Here is a 23,132-nt window from a genome sequence, read left to right as displayed (position 1 = left end):
TTTTGTGGATGCCCAAGATAACAAGAGAAATAAAAACAAGGACAGCAGAGGAACTTTAAGCCTCTGGCACCTATAGCCACAGCAAACATTAACATAGCCAAACCCCTAGCCTGATCACCACAAAACCTCATACTGAAGACCTATTTACCTCATTTCCTATTACCCCACACATCATGTCCAATTTTCAACAAAAAATTACAAAGCATTCTAAAAGACAAAAAAAAGCATAGTCTGAAAAGACAAAGTAAGCATCAGAACCAGACTTAAATATGACATAGATATTGACATTTTCTGGCTCTTGTGGGAAAAGTAAACATTACCCAAGAAGAGACAGGTAATGTAAGCACAAAGATGGAACCATTAAGGATCAAAAAGAAATGCTAGAAATATAAGACACGTTAATATTATAACAGAAATGAAGACTGCATTTGACGAGTTCATCAGTACATAAGACAAAGCCAAGGAATAGATCAGTGAATCTGAACCAGTGAATAGAAACTTGCAAAACTGAAATGCAATAGGAAAAAGAATGAAAACAGAGACCTGCCTCCGGGGCTTGGGTCAAAGGAGATCCTGGAAGAGGCACTGCTGATAACTTCTTGTCGCCGGCTCCTGACCCCTCCCAGGACCCGTGATGCCAAGGCAGCTGCAAGGGGCAACGAACAGTCGGGGTTGAGCCCCGAGTGAGCTGAGGGCTCGCGCTCTTCTAGTCTCCCGGGCCTGCCCCACCTGAAGAAATGAGTGGTGGATTGGCCCCAAGTAAAAGCACAGTGTATGTATCCAACCTGCCCTTTTCCCTGACCAACAATGACTTATACCGGATATTTTCCAAGTATGGCAAAGTTGTAAAGGTTACTATAATGAAAGATAAAGATACCAGGAAGAGTAAAGGGGTTGCATTTATTTTATTTTTGGATAAAGACTCTGCACAAAACTGTACCAGGGCAATAAACAACAAACAGTTATTCGGTAGAGTGATAAAAGCAAGCATTGCTATTGACAAGGGAAGAGCAGCTGAGTTCATCCGAAGACGAAACTACTTTGATAAATCTAAGTGTTATGAATGTGGGGAAAGTGGACACTTAAGTTATGCCTGTCCTAAAAATATGCTTGGAGAACGTGAACCACCAAAGAAGAAAGAGAAAAAGAAAAAAAAGAAAATTCCTGAACCAGAAGAAGAAATTGAAGAAGTAGAAGAAAGTGATGATGAAGGGGAAGATCCTGCTCTTGACAGCCTCAGTCAGGCCATAGCTTTCCAGCAAGCCAAAATTGAAGAAGAACAAAAAAAATGGAAACCCAGTTCAGGGGGTCCCTCAACATCAGATGATTCAAGACGCCCAAGGATAAAGAAAAGCACATATTTCAGTGATGAGGAGGAACTTAGTGATTAAAATTATATATATTATGTCAATATCATTAAAAAATTTTTTAAATCTTGGAGTACCAAGTTCCATTGGGACTAAAGATTACTTTTAGAATTTGAACATAAGAACACTTAGTACCAAATAGTTTTTTTACTTTAAAATAATTCATAGGAAATTGAAAAGTAATTTTAAAGTATCATGTTTATCTTGCATCAAGATTTGCTAATAATCATTAATCTTGAAAACAGTTCATCTGAATAAAAAAGAGAACTTAATACTATTATAATAATGCTATTGTCATCCCAAGAAAAAAGGTAGATAAGTAAAAAGATTTGTTTGAGAAGTTCATTATAAAAGTTTATTCATGATTGGCTTATTTGAGGACTTTTGAAATAAATTTCATCTTTAAAACAAAAACCTCTTAAAGACTGAAAAGGTTGAATGATTTATTGTTATTAATGTTAATAAAATTTTCTCAAGAGAATTTAAAAAAAAAAAAAAAAAGAATGAAAACAAACAGAAGAGGACATCCAAGAACAGTGGACAATTTCAAAAGATGTAACATACACATAATTGAATACCAGAAGGAGAAAAAAAGAGAAAACAGTACAGAAAAAATATGAAATAATAATGGCTGAGAACTTTCCAAAATTAATGACAGACCCCAAACCATGGATAAAGGAAGCAAAGAGAAGACAAAGTAGGATAAGAAGCCAAAAAATGACAACTAGTTATCTCATTTCAAAATGGGGAACACAAGAGCAAAGAGAAAATTTTGAAAGACAGAGAAAAAACATACCTCACCTACAGGGGAACAAAGATAAGAATTACAAAAGACTCCTTGTTAGAAACTATGGAAACAAGAAGAGAGTGGAGTGAGATAAAGTGTTGGAGAAAAAATCATCAACCTAGAATTCTACATCCAGCAAAATTATCTTTCAAAAGAGGAGAAGTAAAGACTTTATCAGACAAACAAAAATTGAGGGAATTCATCACAGCAAACCTAGATTACCAGAAATGTGTTTTAAAAGTTCTTCAGGGAGAAGCAAAATTACACAGGTCAGAAACTGGGACATATATAAAGAAAGAATATTAGGGAAAGGATAAATGAAGACAAAATCTTTTTTCTTATTCTTAACTTTTTTTTTTTTTTTTTGGCTGTGTGGCGTAGCTTGCGGGCTATTAGTTCCCCAGCCAGGTATTGAACCCATGCCCCAGCAGTGAAAGCACTGAGTCCTAACCACTGGACCGCCAGGGAATTTCCTGTTCTTAAAGTAATAATGGTAACAGTATATTGGGTGAAAATAGAATATGGATAACTGAAATGAATGAGAGCAATGTCATAATGGACAGAATACACTGTTAAAAGGTATCTGGTGTTATAAAGCAGAAGCTAACACACCATTGTAAGGCAATTATACTTCAATAAAGATTAAAAAAAAAAAAAAGTATCTGGGGCTTCCCTGGTGGCGCAGTGGTTGAGAATCTGCCTGCCAATGCAGGGGACATGGGTTCGAGCCCTGGTCTGGGAAGATTCCACATGCCGCGGAGCGGCTAGGCCCGTGAGCCACAACTACCGAGCCTGCGCATCTGGAGCCTGTGCTCCGCAGCCAGAGAGGCCACGATAGTGAGAGGCCCGCGCACCGCGATGAAGAGTGGCCCCCACTTGCCGCAACTAGAGAAAGCCCTCGCACAGCAACGAAGACCCAACACAGCAAAAATAAATAAATTAATTAATTAAAAAAAAAAAAAAGTAAAAGGAAGGGGAAATATACCATGCAAACACTAATCAAAACCAAGCTCTCTCCTATCTCACACACTATATAGAAATTAACTCTACATTAGTCAAAGACCTAGATATAGGAGCTAAAACTATAAAACTCAGAAGAAAATACAGGGATAAATCATCATAACTTTGGATTTATATTAGAAACATCCCAAAAGCATGAGCAAAAAAAAAAAAAAAGAAAATACATATATTGAACTTCATCAAAATTTAAAAGTGTGCATCAAAGAATATTATCAGAAAAATAATAAGATCACCTATAGAATGGTAGAAAACATTTGCAAATTATATACCTGATAAGGGTCTTCTAACATAATATATAAAGAATTCGTACAACTCAATAACAAAAAGACAACCTAATTAAAAAACAGGCAAAGGGCATAAACAGACATTTCTCTGAAGGAGATATACAAATGGCCAAAAAGCACATGAAAAGATATTCAACTTCATCTGTCATTAAGGGAATGTAAATAAAAACCACAATATACCACTTCACATAGAGCATATTGACTATAATAACAGAATTGGCTAAAATCAAAAATATAAATGTTAGCAAGGAGAGAAATAGGAACACTTGTACATTGCTGGTGGGAAGGTAAAATGGTGAAGCCACCGTGAAAAACAGTTATGGAGTTCCTCAAAAAGGTAAATAAATTCTACTCCTAGGTATATACCCAAAAGAATTGAAAACAGGTACTCAAAAAATATGCATATGAGAATGTTCATAACAGCACTATTCACAACAGTCAAAAGGTTGAAACAACTCAAATGTCTATCACTGGATGAATGCATGAGTTGTGAGATATGCATGCAATGAAATATCATTCAGCCATAAAAAGGAAGTACTAGCTACATCATGGATGAACCTGGAAAACACTGTAGGAAATGAAAGAAGCCAGACATAAAAGGCCCATATATTGTATGATTCCACTTATAAGAAATTAGAATAGAAAAGCAGATTGGTAGTCACCAGATGCTGGAGGGAGATTAGAATGGGCAGTAACTGCTTAGAGGGTACGGGGTTTTATTTTAGAGTGATGAAAATGTTTTGGAACTAGATAGAGATGATGGTTGCAATGTTATGAATGTACCAAATGCCACTGAATTGTTCAGGGTAAAATGGTTCATTTTATGTTATGTAAATTTCACATCAATGAAAATAAAGAAGTAAAGAAAGAAAAAAGAAAGAGAGGGAGTGTGGGAGAAAGATAGGAAGGAAGAAAGGGAGGGTAGCTGTATTAAGACAAAGCAGACTTCAGAACAAAAAAACTTATCAGAGCAACAGAGGCATTAAGTAAGGATTCAATAAGAAAACAAAACAATCCTTAGTGTGCATGCACCTAAAAACAGAGCATCAAAATATATGAGGCAAAAATTGATAGACTTGAAAGGGGAAATGGACAAATCCATGTTATAGCTGGAGAATTCAAAACCTCCCTTGAGATAATCGACAAATGGAACAGAGAGGAAATCAGTAAGGATATAGCTGACCTGAACAGAACTATCAGTCAACTTGATCTAATTAACATTTACAGAATACTCTGTCCAACAACAGAATACATAGATTTCTCAAGCTCACATGGAAACACTCCTCAAGACAGACCACTTTCTGGGCCATGACACACACAGTCTAACAAATTTTTAAAAAATAGAAATCATACAAAGTGTGTTCTGAGACCACAATGGAATGAAGCTAGAAATCAGTAACAGAAAAATAGCTAGAAAATCCCCAAATTTTGGAGATTAAACAACACACATCTAAGTAACACATGGGTCAAAGAAAAAGTCTCAAGATAAATCTAAAATCATTTTGAATTAAATTAAAGTGGAAATAAATACAACTTATGAAAATGTGTAGGGTGCAGCAAAAGCATTGGGAAGTTAATTTATAGCATTAAATGCATATATTAGGAGAGAGCTAAACATCAATAATCTAAGATTCCACCTTAGGAAACTAAAGAAAGAAGACAAATTTAAGCATCAAGCAAGCAGAAGAAAAGAAATAATAAAAATTACAGAATCAATGAAATTGAAAAGAGGAAAGTACAATAATAGAAAATCAATGAAACCAAAATCTGGCTCTTTAAACAGATCAATAAAATAGATAAGCCTTTAGCCAGGCTAACAGAGAAAAAAAGAGAGAAGACAAGTTTACCAGTATCAGAAATGCAAAAGGGGTCATCACTATTGATTCCATGGAGAATAAAAAGACAATAAAGGAATATTATGAACAATTCTATGCTCACAAACTTGGTAAATTAGATGAAAGGGACCGATTACTTGAAAGTCTACTAAAACTCACACAAGGAGTAGATTATCTGAATAGGTCTATTATTATTAAAGCAATTGAATCGGTAGTTAATAACTTCCCAACAAAGGAAGTATCAGGCCCAGATGGTTTCACTGGTGAATTCTACCAAAGATTTAAGGAAGAAATGATAACAATTCTCTACAAAATCTTCAAGGAAATATAAGAGTGAATATTTCTTAACTCATTCTATGAGGCTAGCATTATCCTAATAACAAAACCAGATAAAGACATTACAAGAAAGGAAAACTACAGACCAGTATTTCTCATGAATGCAAAAATCCTCAAGAAAACGTTAGCAAATTGAATGTAAAATTACATAAAAAGAATTATAAACCACAACCAGGTGTGATTTATTCCAGGTATGCAAGGCTGGTTCAACATTCAAAAATCAGTCACTGTAATCCACCACACATCAATAGGCTAAATAAGAAAAATCATATGAATTGACACAGGAAAACCATTCTCCTATACTCACAATAAAAACTTTCCACAAACCTGAATAAAAGGAAAATTCCTCAATTTAATTAAAAAAAAAAATTGCAACCCCACCCTCACCCCAAACTATAGCTAACATCATAATTAATGGCAAGAAATTAGAAGCTTTCCTCCTAAGATAAGGAACAAGGCAAGGATATCATCTCTCTCTACTCCTATTCAACAGTGTAATGAAGCCCTAGCTAGTACAATAAGAAAAGAAAAGGTACACAAATTTGGGACAAAACAATTAAACTGATATATATATATTTATATATATATTTTTATATTTATATATATATTTGTTGTTGATTCTTTGGAATGGATATAAAAAAATCTCCAAGAACTCCAAGAATTAACAAGCAAATATAGCAAGGTCGTAGGACAGAAGATTAATATACAAAAGTTAACTGCTTTCCAATACACAAGTAACAAACAATTGGAATCCGAAATTTTAAAAACATTTACCATAGCACCAAACAAAACAATAAAACACTTGGGTAAAAATCTAACAATATGTATAGGATGTACATGTAAACTACAAAACATTAATGAAAGAAATCACAGACATATAAATAAATGGAGAGATATTCCATGTTCATGGATTGGAAGACTAAACACTAATATATCAGTTCTTTCCAACTTCATCTGTAGATTCAATGCAATCCCAATCAAAATCACCAGAACCTATTCTGTAGATATCAACAAACTGATTTTAAAGTTTATATAGAAAGGCAAAAATGCCCTGGAGTAGCCAAGACAACTGTGAAGAAAAACAATGCTGGAGGATTCCCCATTACCCAACTTTAAGATTTAATATAAAGCTACAGTATTCAAGAGAGAGTAGCTGGCCAAAGAATAGACACATAGATCAACAGACCAGAATAATTAGACCCACACAAATATGCTCAACTGATGATATAACAAATAGATATTTTTTCTCACAACTGAAAGAAACTAGTTTTTAAATGCCCTAAATTCAAATCTTCCCAATAATGCTGATTAAGCTCAATCTCCATTTTATTAACGTCCAAAATGCTAAATTCTACTTTCTGTTTATACTTGGTGAATTATATCTATGATTAGAACCCTGAGGCATGAATTGGAGCAATTTAATAACTACGTAAAAGGTGGCAACTAGCCGACAGAACAACTTCACACGACCACCAGAAAATCTTGCTTTCCCCAAATGTTAGCAAGAGTCAGAAAACTAAAGAACATATTTTCTGAACTTGGTCTTCATGTCTCAGCTTAAATGTTCCTTTGGGAGGCCTTCCGTGACCCCTGGGATAAGTTAAACCCACCTGCAGTATAATTAGGCAGAACCCTATACCTCCTTGCTTTTGTAAACATTACATTAATTATATTAAACTAACATAATTATATATAACTAATATACTGATATTAATGTGTATACACATTATAGAATGTATGGCTCCAGCAGGTCAAAGACCTTTTCTTATTCACTAACCCCTTGTGCCCCTGGCACAAAGCAAATGCTCAATAATTATCTGTTGAATTTAACTGCATAAAATATGTGTTGTGAAGAAGAAGCATAAAATTTCAGTTATTAGAAACACTTACCAAAAATCTATGTTTTTAAATGTCAAAGAGAAAAGCGTTCATAAAACTGGTCAAAATTTTTTCTTTAACTTACAAAATCGAAAGGGATTTTGTGAAAGAAAAAATTCCTAAGAGAAATGGGAATAACCAAAATTATCCAGCCATGACCCAGATCAGTAGTTCTCAACCTCACTCCACACAGAAGTTACCTGAGACATTTAAACAATACCAATTTAATTGGGCTAGTAATAGAGCCCAAATGATAGGTAGTACTTAAAATTTCTTCAGGTGAATCTAATGTTCTGTTAGGGTAAAATACAGTCCAGTACAAAGAGCTCAAGAAACTGTCTCAAACAAGTCTCACAACTGGAAAGATCACTACAATAAACAAGAAAATGAAAACTGATAAAATGGAAAATTAACAAACCTTTATTTAGTACCAATAGGGTTTTAGTAATAAACAAAAAGCATTTATAATTGATAAGTTAAGCAGAACATAAGCAAGGAGTACAGTATAAAGAAAAATCAAATTGTAAATCAGACAGTATGCTGTGAAGACCATAAGAACACTACAGAGAATTTCACACTATCAAGATATATACTTTATTCAAATTCATTCATAGCGTCTACTACATGTCAAGCCAACTAGGCACAGGAAAGTAAAACAAATAAGAGTGTGTTTTCTATAAACAGTGTGGAAACAAATGGTAAGCCAAATGGAAAACAAAACGATTGAATCCCTGTTCTCATCCTTCATTGAAATTAATTAAGTGGATTGAAGACTTAAATGCAGAATGCAAAACTATGTTACTATAAGAAGACAGTATAGGAGAATACCTTTATGATTTCAGATTAGGAAAGGATTTCTTCCTTTTTTTTTTTCTTTTTAGGAAAAGATTTCTTTAACAAGACACAAAAATCAATAAGCATAAAGGAACAGACTGATATTCTTATCTACACTGAAATTAAGAATTTTTACTCATCATAAGATACCATTTAAAGGAAGGAAAAAGTTCAGAAAATTGGAGAAGCTATTTGTAACCACATAAATGGGAACAAAAGCATTTATAAAGCCTTGGTATCCAGAATATATAAAGACCTGTATCCAGGATACATAAAGATTTCCTATGAATCAATGCCTTTTTTTTTGAATTCTGAACTTTGTATGTGAAAACCTACAGTACGAACGTGTCTCTGCATGATGTTATCTTCTTCCACAGAAGACCTAATTTGCTTCAGGCAAACATCTAGCTTAAGAACACTGACAACTGGTTATTAATTAAGCTTAATAAATCCAATCAGGGATAGGGATGATTTGACACTGGACTTCAGTCTTTGTAAAGGCTGGTTTATTTCCAGCTCACTGTTACCACTAAGGTGTATCCTTTCAGAGTTCTAACCAAAAGTCTTGGGGACTTAACTGAGTCTCTCATCCTTGGTGTGCCCTGAACTCCAATTTTTGAACCCCCTAACCAAAGGATGTCAAAATCTCTCCTCAAATTCTCAGTTTCTCAACACTGCATGAGGAATTAGAGGATGTCTTTAGGGGGAAAAACTGGTCCCAAATGATTGGGCTCATGTAACTGAGCTTCCCACTTCTCTCAGATCTTGATTTTGCAATTCTTCACTACCTTGGTAGTTTTCAGTAATTTCAAATAGTTATACTTTTAATCTAGCTCTTCTAGTTATTTTCAGCAGGAGGGTTGGCTCAAAAAACCTAGTCTCTAATCACCTTCATGATTTTTTTTTAATTTTTATTTATGGCTGTGTTGGGTCTTCGTTTCTGTGCGAGGGCTTTCTCCAGTTACGGCAAGTGGGGGCCACTCTTCATCACGGTGCGTGGGCCTCTCACTATCGCAGCCTCTCTTGTTGCGGAGCACAAGCTCCAGACGCACAGGCTCAGTAACTGTGGCTCACAGGCCTAGTTGCTCCGTGGCATGTGGGATCTTCCCAGACCAGGGCTCGAACCCGTGTCCCCTGCATCGGCAGGCAGACTCTCAACCACCGCGCCACCAGGGAAGCCCCCATGATTTTTTAAAGAATATATTTCTTTCTTCTAATTAAAAGGCCTAGAAGCAAGAACACTCCAGTAGTAATAAGCACCACGAGCACCTAAATTTTGGTTTCTAAATACCATTCCCACTAAAAGAAACTTGTACTCCTTGGAGAAATGGTTGATTCCACGTATCAGGGTGGGATATACAAATCACACTGCTATAGACAGAATGTTTGTATCCTCCCAATTCCGATGTTGAAATAGTCGTCAATGTGATGGTATCTGGAGGTGGGGCCTTTGGGAAGTGATTAGGTCATGATGGCAAAGCCCTCATGAAATGAGTTTAGTGCCTTATAATAGAGACTCCAGAAAGCTTGATCCCCCTTTCTGCCCATGTGAGGGCACAGTGAAAAAATGGTCATCTATGAACTAGGAATCAGGTCATCATCAGACACTGAATCTGAGGGTTCCTTGATCTTGGACTTCTCAGCCTCCAGTGCTGTGAGAAATAAATTTCTACTGTGTATAAGCTACCCAGTCTGTGGCATTTTGTTATAACAGCCCAAATGGACTAAAACAGATATATAGTTAAAAGTAAGTTCCCCTCCCACTTTTGACTCTCAGCTACCTAGCTCCTCTCCCTGAAGGTGATGTCTGTAAACTAGGACTTTGGGTATCCTTCAAGATTTAAAACATACATAAAACTAGAAATTAGCCAAAAGCAACAAATCTAAGTGAACTCAGGTCAAAAATTGCCTACCCTGATCACTGTCAGATGGATATAGAGAAGATGGTCAATTAGAGTATCTTCAAATGTGCAAGCATTTTCTCTCACCATCTCTACTTCTATTCATGAAGCAAATATTTGATAGACACCTTACTCTTATTAAGGGAGTTCAACACTATGCTGCAAAGTAGATAAGAAAAACGCGATCCTTGCTCTTAAGAAGCTTACAATTTTGCTGAGGACACGAAGTAAAAAAGAAAGTATTCTTCCAGGATAACACTTTTTCTAATGTCTTCCCTGATCCCCTGAATTCTGCACGCTCTGTGGTTCCTTCCTCTCCATCACCATCCTGTCAAAAATCTGCTCTTTTCCTGAATTCTCTCAATTTCAGTTCATGACACCAACACTGAGTGGGATGATGGATTTGATGGCGGTGAGGTTAAACAGAAACCTAAGAATCATCTTTGCACTTTCATCCCACATCCAGCAGATAAGCAAATTCTGACTATATATCCTAAATATTTCTAAAACTCCTCCTATCCTTTCTATCCCCATTTTTGCTCTCAGTTAAGACCAGCATCATCTCTCATCTGGGCCACTTAATTGCTCCATACCTAAGTCTCTTCCCTCCAATTCTTGCTCCAAACCACTATTCTGAATGCTCCCCATCCTTAGTAGGCATGACACATAGGCCTTCATTAATCTGCCCTCTACCTACCTCTCCAATTTAACATCTTACCACTGCCATCACTCCTCCTGCGTCCCACTCAGATATAACCTTATTTCATCCTTCAACCATTCTAAACTTTTTTCTGGTTCCTCCAACCTACATTCCACACTTCTATACATTGCATCTGCAGTTTATTTTGCTTGGAATGCCTCTTCTTTCCCAGTCTGGGTCCCAAGACCCAGATAACCTCCATGACCAGGTCCTCTTCCCTACTCTGAACAGTAAGTTACTCCCCCCACACACTGTGACATCATAGATCTTGTACATACTTATATTATTGCTCTTATTTACCCTAAAATATAAGCATTTGTTCACATGTCAGCCTCCCCCAAAACTTGGTATTCTTTGAAGTTGTCCTCCAGTGTCTTATTTTTGCAAACCTGATGTCAACCCAATACACACTAAAATATCTCAATAAACGTTTGTTGTATGAACTAAGTGAATGAAGCCTTCTCTTTTCCCCCATCTCCCTTTCTCATTTTCATCCCCCTTCGGATAGCAACCCACAACCATGTGTCATGACTCAGTCTATGGATATAACTTACTTACATGATTTCAGAATTCTGATGCCATAAAAGGTGACTACATGTTCTACCCAAAGGCTAAATTAGCAAAGTCCCTAAGTAAGGACAGCACAATTTTCCAGCAGAACCTCAGGTCCAAGAGAAGAATCTCTTTCGAGCATAATCGCATGTCCTCTTGATTCCCATCCTAAGACAGTCTCAGTTTCTAAGTGGATTACAAGGCTCATCCTCAGCAGGCCCAATCCAGTCTTAAGTTGGACACTTTAAGATAGAACAAGTTTCACCACTAAGATGTCTCCATCAAAGTATCTGAGATAGCTGGGGGCAAAGACTTTAGTCTGTAAAGCCCCTTATACAGCTAATGTTTCCCTGGAATACCCCTTGAAACACTGCTCATCTTAATACTAGTTGACTTGAAACCTCACTTAATCTTATTCTGATACTCATTCATCACTCAATATTTATTTAGCACCTACTCTGTGCTGCATACTTTACCAAAGCTCTGGCGTCATCACCCATAACATAAATATGTATATGTGATGTGACCTGACTTGCCGACCTGACTTGTCACCACGGCCTAAATGACAATGATGATGGTGTGGCATGGCTGCACCTGGCCCCTGCTTGTTCTGTGCTGGGACCTCATCTTCCACTCCCCAGTGGAAGGCATACTGTAAATTGATCCTAATTCAAGAGTTGCCCAGCTGACTCTACAGCATTTAGTCGGTTCTCTTTTTCCTCTAACTCTTCTCTCTCTGCCAACATTATCTTGGATTTTGGCTTGTTTTTTAAGTTTCCATTACTTAGCTTCTTTTATAAAGTTGAATTTTTAATTTTTCTCCTTCTCCCTCTCAAAAAAATGCCAAACTAAAACTAAAATGTCAGACATTACTTGTCTTCTTATTCATATACTGGTTCTCAATACTTTACCTGTGCTTCCACAGCTCTACGGAGAAAAAAGTATTTCTCATTCCTGCTTTATTGGCACTTTCTGGAATTACAAATTCAATGCTAAATAATTGTGGCAGGTGACAAAACAATTTCCTCATAAATCACAAGGTATAAAGAGCTTGGTAGAAACTGAATGTAAAGAAAACAGAGACACTCTTCTGACAAATTAGAACAAGGTATAATTAGAACTCAAAGGATAGCTTGGAGTGCTGTGAAGAGGAACTTGAAGAAAATCTTGGGCAGGGTATCTCCAGTACCAGTTAAAGTAAATAATCTAACACTAAAATTCCTACTAAAGAGTCAAGAACATGGACTTCCCAGGTGGTCCAGTGGCTAAGACTCCATGCTCCCAATGCAGGGGGCCTGGGTTTGATCCTTGGTCAGGGAACTAGATCCCACATGCATGCCCCAACTAAGATCCCTTGTGCTGCAACCAGGACCCAGCGCAACCAAATAAATAAATAAATATTTTTTAAAAAAAGGAGAGAGAGTCAAGAACCAATTCACAGGCAGGAGGTGTGTGGAAAATATGATAGTGGAGGGCTAAATCATTTCTTTTTTTTTTTTAAATGTACAGCTTCACTCTAACATATTTTTTAAATTATTCATTTATTTATTTACTTTTGGTTGCGTTGGGTCTTCGTTGCTGCTCACAGGCTTTCTCTAGTTGCATCAAGCAGGGGCTACTCTTCATTGTGGTGCACGGGTTTCTCACTGTGGTGGCTTCTCCTGTTGTGGAACATGGGCTCTAGGCACACAGGCTTCAGTAGTTGTGGCACGTGGGCTCAGTAGTTGTAGCTTGCAGGCTCTAGAGCGCAGGCTCAGCAGTTGTGGTGCACGGGCTTAGCTGCTCTGCGGCACAGGGGATCTTCCTGGACCAGGATCGAACCCGTGTCCCCTGCATTGGCAGGCGGATTCTTTTTATTTTTTAAAAATTTATTTATTTTATTTAGTTTTGGCTGCATTGGGTCTTCGTTGCTGCACGTGGGCTTTCTCTAGTTGCGGCGAGTGGGGGCTGCTCTTCGTTGCGGTGCGCGGGCTTCTCATTGCAGTGGCTTCTCTTGTTGCAGAACATAGGCTCTAGGTGCACGGGCTTCAGTAGTTGTGGCACGTGGGCTCAGTAGTTGTGGCTCGCAGTTCTAAACCACAGGCTCAGTAGTTGTGGTGCACAGGTTTAGTTGCTCCACAGCATGTGGGATCTTCCAGGACCAGGGCTCGAACCTGTGTCCCCTGCATTGGCAGGCGGATTCTTAACCACTGCACCACCAGGGAAGTCCCCCACATCATTTCTAATCACACAACTCTGGGGGTGATCACTCCAACCTCTGAATTCCTGTAACTATATATGTGATACCCAATCCAGACTTGTTCTTGAAATGCATATCTTACTTGCTAGACGATACGTTCTTTGGCTGTTTATTTCATCTTTAAAATATCCCTCTGGCAGGCATATTTAAAAAAACAATCTTGTGCATCAACCCTGTGATTTTCAGGTTTTAATTTACTTTCACAGGTAGGCTACCCTATTGGAAGAGTATACAATCTTCGAGCTCTTAGCAATTACATTTATCATTTAAAAGCAGTCTAAGTGCTATTCAAGTAATACATATACTAGAGATCAAATAGTAATGAGACTGTTTTCCCAGAATCTTCTCATTTTATGAATGGCAAACCTAAGACCAAACACTGAAGGTAATAATCCTTCCTAAGGAGATTAACCAAGATGGCGGAGTAGAAGGACGTGCTCTCACTCCCTCTTGCGAGAGCACCAGAATCACCACTGGCTGCTGGACAATCATTGACAGGAAGACCCTGGACTTCACCAAGGAGGATACCCCGCGTCCAAGGACAGAGGAGAAGCCACAGTGAGACGGTAGGAGGGGCGCAATCAGAGTAAAATCAAATCCCATAACTGCTGGGTGGGTGACTCACAGACTGGCGAACACTTATACCACAGAATTCCACCCACTGGAGTGAAGGTTCTGAGCCCCACGTCAGGCTTCCCAACCTGGGGGTCCGGCAACGGGAGGAGGAATTCCTAGAGAATCAGACTTTGAAGCCTAGAGGGAATTGATTGCAGGACTTTGACAGGACTGGGGGAAACAGAGACCCCACTCTTGGAGGGCACACACAAAGTAATGTGTGCATCGGGACCCAGGGGAAGGAGCAGTGACCCTGGGGGAGACTGAACCGGACCTACCTGCTGGTGTTGGGGGGTCTCCTGCAGAGGCGAGTGGTGGCTCTGTTTCACCGTGGGGATAAGGACACTGGCAGCAGAGGCTCTGGGAAGTTCTCCTTGGCGTGAGCCCTCCCAGAGTCTGCCATTGACCCCACCAAAGAGCACCGGTAGGCTCCAGTGTTGGGTTGCCTCAGGCAAAACAACCAACAGGGAGGGAACCCAGCCCCACCCATCAACAGTCAAGTGGATTAAGGTTTTACTGAGCTCTGACCGCCACAGCAACAGGGAGGGAACCCAGCCCCACCCATCAACAGTCAAGTGGATTAAGGTTTTACTGAGCTCTGACCGCCACAGCAACAGTCAGCTCTACCCACCACCAGAGCCTCCCATCAAGCCTCTTAGATAGCCTCAACCACCAGAGGGCAGACAACAGAAGCAAGAAAAACTACGATCCTGCAGCCTGTGGACCAAAAACCACAGTTACAGAAAGATAGAGAAGATGAAAAGGCAGAGGGCTATGCACCAGATGAAGGAACAAGAAAAAACCCCAGAAAAACAACTAAATGAAGTGGAGATAGGCAACCTTCCAGAAAAAGAATTCAGAATAATGATAGTGAAGATGATCCAGGACCTCGGAATAAGAATGGAGGCAAAGATTGAGAAGATGCAAGAAATGATTAACAAAGACCTAGAAGAATTAAAGAACAAACAAACAGAGATCACCAATACAATAACTGAAATGAAAACTACACTAGAAGGAATCAATAGCAGAATAACTGAGGCAGAAGAACGGATAAGTGACCTGGAAGACAGAATGGTGGAATTCACTGCTGCAGAACAGACTAAAGAAAAAAGAATGAAAAGAAATGAAGACAGCCTAAGAGACCTCTGGGACAACATTAAACGCAACAACATTCGCATTATAGGGGTCCCAGAAGGAGAAGAGAGAGAGAAAGGACCAGAGAAAATATTTGAAGAGATTATAGTCGAAAACTTCCCTAACATGGGAAAGGAAATAGCCACCCAAGTCCAGGAAGCGCAGAGAGTCCCATACAGAATAAACCCAAGGAGAAACACGCCGAGACACATAGTAATCAAAGTGGCAAAAATTAAAGACAAAGAAAAATTATTGAAAGCAGCAAGGGAAAAAACGACAAATAACATACAAGGGAACTCCCATAAGGTTAACAGCTGATTTCTCAGCAGAAACTCTGCAAGCCAGAAGGGAGTGGCATGATATACTTAAAGTGATGAAAGGGAAGAACCTACAACCAAGATTACTCTACCCGGCAAGGATCTCATTTAGATTTGATGGAGAAATCAAAAGCTTTGCAGACAAGCAAAAGCTAAGAGAATTCAGCACCACCAAACCAGCTCTACAACAAATGCTAAAGGAACTTCTCTAAGTGGGAAACACAAGAGAAGAAAAGGACCTACAAAGACAAACCCAAAACAATTAAGAAAATGGTCATAGGAACATACATATCGATAATTACCTTAAACGTGAATGGATTAAATGCCCCAACCAAAAGACATAGACTGGCTGAATGGATACAAAAACAAGACCCATATATATGCTGTCTACAAGAGACCCACTTTAGACCTAGGGACACATACAGACTGAAAGTGAGGGGATGGAAAAAGATATTCCATGCAAATGGAAATCAAAAGAAAGCTGGAGTAGCTATACTCATATCAGATAAAATAGACTTTAAAATAAAGAATGTTACAAGAGACAAGGAAGGACACTACATAATGATCCAGGGATCAATCCAAGAAGAAGATATAACAATTATAAATATATATGCACCCAACATAGGAGCACCTCAATACATAAGGCAACTGCTAACAGCTATAAAAGAGGAAATCGACAGTAACACAATAATAGTGGGGGACTTTAACACCTCACTTACACCAATGGACAGATCATCCAAAATGAAAATAAATAAGGAAACAGAAGCTTTAAATGACACAATAGACCAGATAGATTTAATTGATATATATAGGACATTCCATCCAAAAACAGCAGATTACACGTTCTTCTCAAGTGCGCACGGAACATTCTCCAGGATAGATCACATCTTGGGTCACAAATCAAGCCTCAGTAAATTTAAGAAAATTGAAATCATATCAAGCATCTTTTCTGACCACAACGCTATGAGATTAGAAATGAATTACAGGGAAAAAAACGTAAAAAGGACAAACACATGGAGGCTAAACAATACGTTACTAAATAACCAAGAGATCACTGAAGAAATCAAAGAGGAAATCAAAAAATACCTAGAGACAAATGACAATGAAAACACGACGACCCAAAACCTATGGGATGCAGCAAAAGCGGTTCTAAGAGGGAAGTTTATAGCTATACAAGCCTACCTAAAGAAACAAGAAAAATCTCAAGTAAACAATCTAACCTTACACCTAAAGAAACTAGAGAAAGAAGAACAAACAAAACCCAAAGTTAGCAGAAGGAAAGAAATCATAAAGATCAGAGCAGAAATAAATGAAATAGAAACAAAGAAAACAATAGCAAAGATCAATAAAACTAAAAGTTGGTTCTTTGAGAAGATAAACAAAATTGATAAGCCATTAGCCAGACTCATCAAGAAAAAGAGGGAGAGGACTCAAATCAATAAAATCAGAAATGAAAAAGGAGAAGTTACAACAGACACCACAGAAATACAAAGCATCCTAAGAGACTACTACAAGCAACTTTATGCCAATAAAATGGACAACCTGGAAGAAATGGACAAATTCTTAGAAAGGTATAACCTTCCCAGACTGAATCAGGAAGAAACAGAAAATATGAACAGACCAATCACAAGTAATGAAATTGAAACTGTGATTAAAAATCTTCCAACAAACAAAAGTCCAGGACCAGATGGCTTCACAGGTGAATTCTATCAAACATTTAGAGAAGAGCTAACACCCATCCTTCTCAAACTCTTCCAAAAAATTGCAGAGGAAGGAACACTCCCAAACTCATTCTATGAGGCCACCATCACCCTGATACCAAAACCAGACAAAGACACTACAAAAAAAGAAAATTACAGACCAATATCACTGATGAATATAGATGCAAAAATCCTCAACAAAATTCTAGCAAACAGAATCCAGCAACACATTAAAAGGATCATACACCACGATCAAGTGGGATTTATCCCAGGGATGCAAGGATTCTTCAATATACGCAAATCAATCAATGTGATACACCATATTAACAAATTGAAGAATAAAAACCATATGATCATCTCAATAGATGCAGAAAAAGCTTTTGACAAAATTCAACACCCATTTCTGATAAAAACTCTCCAGAAAGTGGGCATAGAGGGAACCTACCTCAACATAATAAAGGCCATATATGACAAACCCACAGCAAACATCATTCTCAATGGTGAAAAACTGAAAGCATTTCCTCTAAGATCAGGAACGAGACAAGGATGTCCACTCTCACCACTATTATTCAACATAGTTCTGGAAGTCCTAGCCACGGCAATCAGAGAAGAAAAAGAAATAAAAGGAATACAAATTGGAAAAGAAGAAGTAAAACTGTCACTGTTTGCGGATGACATGATACTATACATAGAGAATCCTAAAACTGCCACCAGAAAACTGCTAGAGCTGATTAATGAATATGGTAAAGTTGCAGGATACAAAATTAATGCACAGAAATCTCTTGCATTCCTATACACTAATGATGAAAAATCTGAAAGAGAAATTATGGAAACACTCCCATTTACCATTGCAACAAAAAGAATAAAATACCTAGGAATAAACCTACCTAGGGAGACGAAAGACCTGTATGCAGAAAACTATAAGACACTGATGAAAGAAATTAAAGATGATACCAACAGATGGAGAGATATACCATGTTCTTGGATTGGAAGAATCAACATTGTGAAAATGACTATACTACCCAAAGCAATCTACAGATTCAATGCAATCCCTATCAAATTACCAATGGCATTTTTTACGGAGCTAGAACAAATCATCTTAAAATTTGTATGGAGACACAAAAGACCCCGAATAGCCAAAGCAGTCTTGAGGGAAAAAAATGGAGCTGGAGGAATCAGACTCCCAGACTTCAGACTATACTACAAAGCTACAGTAATCAAGACAGTATGGTACTGGCACAAAAACAGAAACATAGATCAATGGAACAAGATAGAAAGCCCAGAGATTAACCCACGCACCTATGGTCAACTAATCTATGACAAAGGAGGCAAAGATATACAATGGAGAAAAGACAGTCTCTTCAATAAGTGGTGCTGGGAAAACTGGACAGCTACATGTAAAAGAATGAAATTAGAATACTCCCTAACACCATACACAAAAATAAACTCAAAATGGATTAGAGACCTAAATATAAGACTGGACACTATAAAACTCTTAGAGGAAAACATAGGAAGAACACTCTTTGACATAAATCACAGCAAGATCTTTTTTGATCCACCTCCTAGAGTAATGGAAATAAAAACAAAAATAAACAAATGGGACCTAATGAAACTTCAAAGCTTTTGCACAGCAAAGGAAACCATAAACAAGACGAAAAGACAACCCTCAGAATGGGAGAAAATATTTGCAAATGAATCAACGGACAAAGGATTAATCTCCAAAATATATAAACAGCTCATTCAGCTCAATATCAAAGAAACAAACACCCCAATCCAAAAATGGGCAGAAGACCTAAATAGACATTTCTCCAAAGAAGACATACAGATGGCCACAAAGCACATGAAAAGATGCTCAACATCACTAATTATTAGAGAAATGCAAATCAAAACTACAATGAGGTATCACCTCACTCCTGTTAGAATGGGCATCATCAGAAAATCTACAAACAACAAATGCTGGAGAGGGTGTGGAGAAAAGGGAACCCTCTTGCACTGTTGGTGGGAATGTAAATTGATACAGCCACTATGGAGAACAGTATGGAGGTTCCTTAAAAAACTAAAAATAGAATTACCATATGACCCAGCAATCCCACTACTGGGCATATACCCAGAGAAAACCGTAATTCAAAAAGACACATGCACCCGAATGTTCATTGCAGCACTATTTACAATAGCCAGGTCATGGAAGCAACCTAAATGCCCATCAACAGACGAATGGATAAAGAAGTTGTGGTACATATATACAATGGAATATTACTCAGCCATAAAAAGGAACGAAATTGAGTCATTTGTTGAGACATGGATGGATCTAGAGACTGTCATACAGAGTGAAGTAAGTCAGAAAGAGGAAAACAAATATCGTATATTAATGCATGTATGCGGAACCTAGAAAAATGGTACAGATGAGCCAGTTTGCAGGGCAGAAGTTGAGACACAAATGTAGAGAATGGTCATATGGACACCAAGGGGGGAAAACTGCGGTGAGGTGGGGATGGTGGTGTGCTGGATTGGGCAATTGGGATTGACATGTATACACTGATGTGTATGAAACTGATGCCTAATAAGAACCTGCAGTATAAAAAAACAAACAAAACAACTAATACTAAACTTTCATTGGGTTATTTGTATGGAAATATGTTAATATAAATGTTTCAGACATTACATGAAATTTCTAAAAATCTTATATTTGTATTTGTATGGAAATATGTATGGAAATATGTTAATATAAATGTTTCAGACATTACATGAAATTTCTAAAAATCTTATATTTGTATTTGTATGGAAATATGTATGGAAATATGTTAATATAAATGTTTCAGACATTACATGAAATTTCTAAAAATCTTATATTTGTATTTGTAGGGAAATATGTATGGAAATATGTTAATATAAATGTTTCAGACATTACATGAAATTTCTAAAAATCTTATATGTTCTGGTATAATGTTATAAGTAATAATCCTAGTTATTACTTTAAAATGTATATCTCAGAAATAACTAATTTTCTTGTCAACTGCATTATTATGAACTTTCATCAAATCTTTAACCGTGGTCATTTTTAAGTCTTTTGTCATTTACAGACAGTTCTGGGTGTACTCTGATGATTTTGCAAATATGTTCCTATAAAAGGGTTTCATCTTCAAGAAATTCATGGAAAAGACTCTGACAAGTACAGGTTTCTGGTAACTGACTGTACTGCTGAACTGAATGAATAAGCATTTTCAGAACTCTAATGAAAAACTGATGAACTCATAAAAGTGCTAACAAAAGATCAAGATGAAAAAAAAATTAATTACATGGGACTGAGTGAACTGATGAGGATGAGTATAATTTTTGTGACTTTCTGTCTGAATTTAAAAAAAAAAAAAAAAATCCCACAAGGACTCAGAGGCAAAGAATATACAAATCAATTTTCACTGCAAAGTAAAGGAGCTGTTACAGTGGAGGATTACTGGACTGAATGTCAATATTATGACATAGTATGAGTGTGTTTCATGTTTGGTAATTGCAATCATTGTTGCTTTTGTTGTGGTCATCCATGTACAATGCTTGGTGTCAGTCTATTTATGTCTTGTAAAAATAAAATACAGTGTGTGTGTGTGTGAATAAAAAAAAAAAAAAAAAAAAATAATCCTTCCTAATGTCAAAAATGCACTTCTACAATAAGCATCTCAGAATACATACATGCCACAAAATGTGCATCTATATAATGCTCTACAGTTTGAAAAGTAATGTCACATATTCTTACCTCATTTAAGCTCCGCAATTTTTATTTTACCAGGGAGTGAAATTGCATAAGTTGCCTGAGGGAACTAATAATTATTGAGTGCCTACTGTTCTAGTACATTAACAAATACGATCAACATCAACACACATTTTATGTGCCAACAACCTCATGATGCATGACATTGGTTTTTAAAACAGGCCTACTAGAGCTGAACATGTGAGACCATTTATTAAATGAAAGATTTTAGGTTTGTTTCCCATTATGTGTAAGTCTGTACTGGGTGCTGTAATTCTTCTCAAACCTTAATGTGCATATTTATCACTGGAGATCTTGTCAGAGTTCAAATTATGATTCAGTAGGTCTCGGGTAGGGCTCAAAATTTCTAACAAGGTGCCAGGTGATGCTGATGTTGTTGGTCTGCATTTTGAAAGCAAGGTTGGACTTCTCTGGTTGCACAGTGGTTAAGAATCTGCCTGCCAATGAGAGCAAGGTTGTAGAATATATAATTTACCCTGGGAGTTCCCTGATAGCCTAGTGGTTAGGATTCCGGGCTTTCACTGCCGTGGCCAGGGTTTGATCCCTGGTCGGGAACTAAGATCCCACGAGCAGCCTGGGGCGGCCCAAAACAAAAACACAAATTTACCCTAACTAGCACTACTAGCTAAAGCTTAACGTCCTTTCATCTTCAATGACTCTTAAGTGACACTATTATCATTCCTACTTGACGCCCAAGACTAAGGCTCGGAGAAATTAACTTTGCCTAGATCACAAAGCTGATGTGTGCGGAACCAGATTACAAATTTAGGCACACGGACTCTGCAGGGCACTGAACCGCTCCACAGTATCCCGACGTAATCGCAGTTGACAGGCAGATTTCAGAAGTCTAAGCCAGATGCAGAGTTATCTCCTGTACCACTCTTCCGAGTGGGGTCCCTGCTATCATTGCGCGTCTGGTGTCAACAGAACGTTGGAGGGCAGGGGAAAGAGATCCAGAGCCTCCCTCTCAATACGGCGCAGTTGGTGGGGAACGGGCGGCGGGCGCCCGGACCGTCCCGCCGCGGGGACGGGGTCCTCCGGGTACCACGCTCGGAACCAGGGGAGGTCCGCCAACTGTCCGCGGGCGGGAGTGAGGGGGCGGGGCCTGCGCCAGGGAAAGGTTCCGGGCGGGACGTACCAACGCGCGCCGGGGAAGGGGTTCCAGAGGCGAGGCCGGCGCTGCTGCCTCCGCGCCCGGAGCCGAGGCCGAGGAAGTCTTAACCCGGCCCTCGGCTCCCTTGTGGCGTGGAATACCAGGGTTCTCTTTCGCTACAGCCGTCTCCTAAGAGACTTCCTCCGGCCCCTCAGTCGAGTGGGAGGCCCCGGAAATGGGGGCCGAGCGGCACCTGGCCAGCCGCTGGGGGGAGACTGTCCAGTCGTTTACCAACTCTATCGCGCCCCACACAAACCCACCCACTCCGGTGCGGCCGCCGTAGCCCTTACCAGCTCTTTCGGCGGCTTCTCTGGGGTTTTTCCAAACAGTCCCATGGCGAACTGAACTCGTCTCACCCCTCCCAGCTTTCCGTTCCCTGCGCCCAGGCAGGTCACGGGCAGCCGCCTGGGCGGGGCCGCTGAGAGGCTAGGAGTCGGGGCGCCAGGAGCAGGGAGCGGCCGCGGGGAGCCTTGGTGCGCATGCGCCCAACTCATGCGCAGACTCGGGTCGGCGGAGTTTTGTCAGAAACCTTGACGCGATTGCGCACTTTCTGGGAGGGGACTTGTGGACCCAGGTGTGTTCTCCCGAGGCGTAGAGGCGGTTGCTCTGAAAGATGCGAGTTTATTGACTACACCTGGTGATTACAGCTGTGCCTGCTCACCTAAACCTGTATGTTGTGGCACCGGAAATCTGTATCTCTACCCAAACGAGGTACAA

At 38.8% G+C, this 23,132-nt stretch overlaps 2 protein-coding genes across 2 annotated transcripts in view; one reads left to right on the top strand and one right to left on the bottom strand.

Moving 5' to 3' along the window:
* Positions 1–22,924, bottom strand: part of CHMP3 (charged multivesicular body protein 3) — a 79,378-nt gene extending 56,454 nt beyond the window's left edge. Inside the window, exon 1 of the mRNA XM_036872867.1 lies at positions 22,706–22,924. Within this exon, the coding sequence (XP_036728762.1) occupies positions 22,706–22,909 (204 nt within the window). The 5' untranslated portion in view covers positions 22,910–22,924. The remainder of the gene's footprint in view (positions 1–22,705) is intronic.
* LOC118905894 (zinc finger CCHC-type and RNA-binding motif-containing protein 1-like) lies at positions 590–1,587 on the top strand. Its single transcript, XM_036872869.1, has one exon. The coding sequence runs from the start codon at positions 738–740 to the stop codon at positions 1,389–1,391; it is 654 nt and encodes a 217-aa protein (XP_036728764.1). The 5' UTR covers positions 590–737; the 3' UTR covers positions 1,392–1,587.
* Positions 22,925–23,132: the final 208 nt, after the last annotated feature.

This window comes from Balaenoptera musculus, chromosome 13 (assembly GCF_009873245.2).
Source record: "Balaenoptera musculus isolate JJ_BM4_2016_0621 chromosome 13, mBalMus1.pri.v3, whole genome shotgun sequence".
Lineage (NCBI taxonomy): Eukaryota > Metazoa > Chordata > Mammalia > Artiodactyla > Balaenopteridae > Balaenoptera > Balaenoptera musculus.
Note: the sequence above shows the minus strand (reverse complement) of the source record. Positions and strands in the feature narration are given on the sequence as shown.

Excerpts from the sequence above, each read along its gene's own strand:
- LOC118905894 (XM_036872869.1), top strand. The coding sequence starts at position 738 with ATGAGTGGTGGATTGGCCCCAAGTAAAAGCACAGTGTATGTATCCAAC.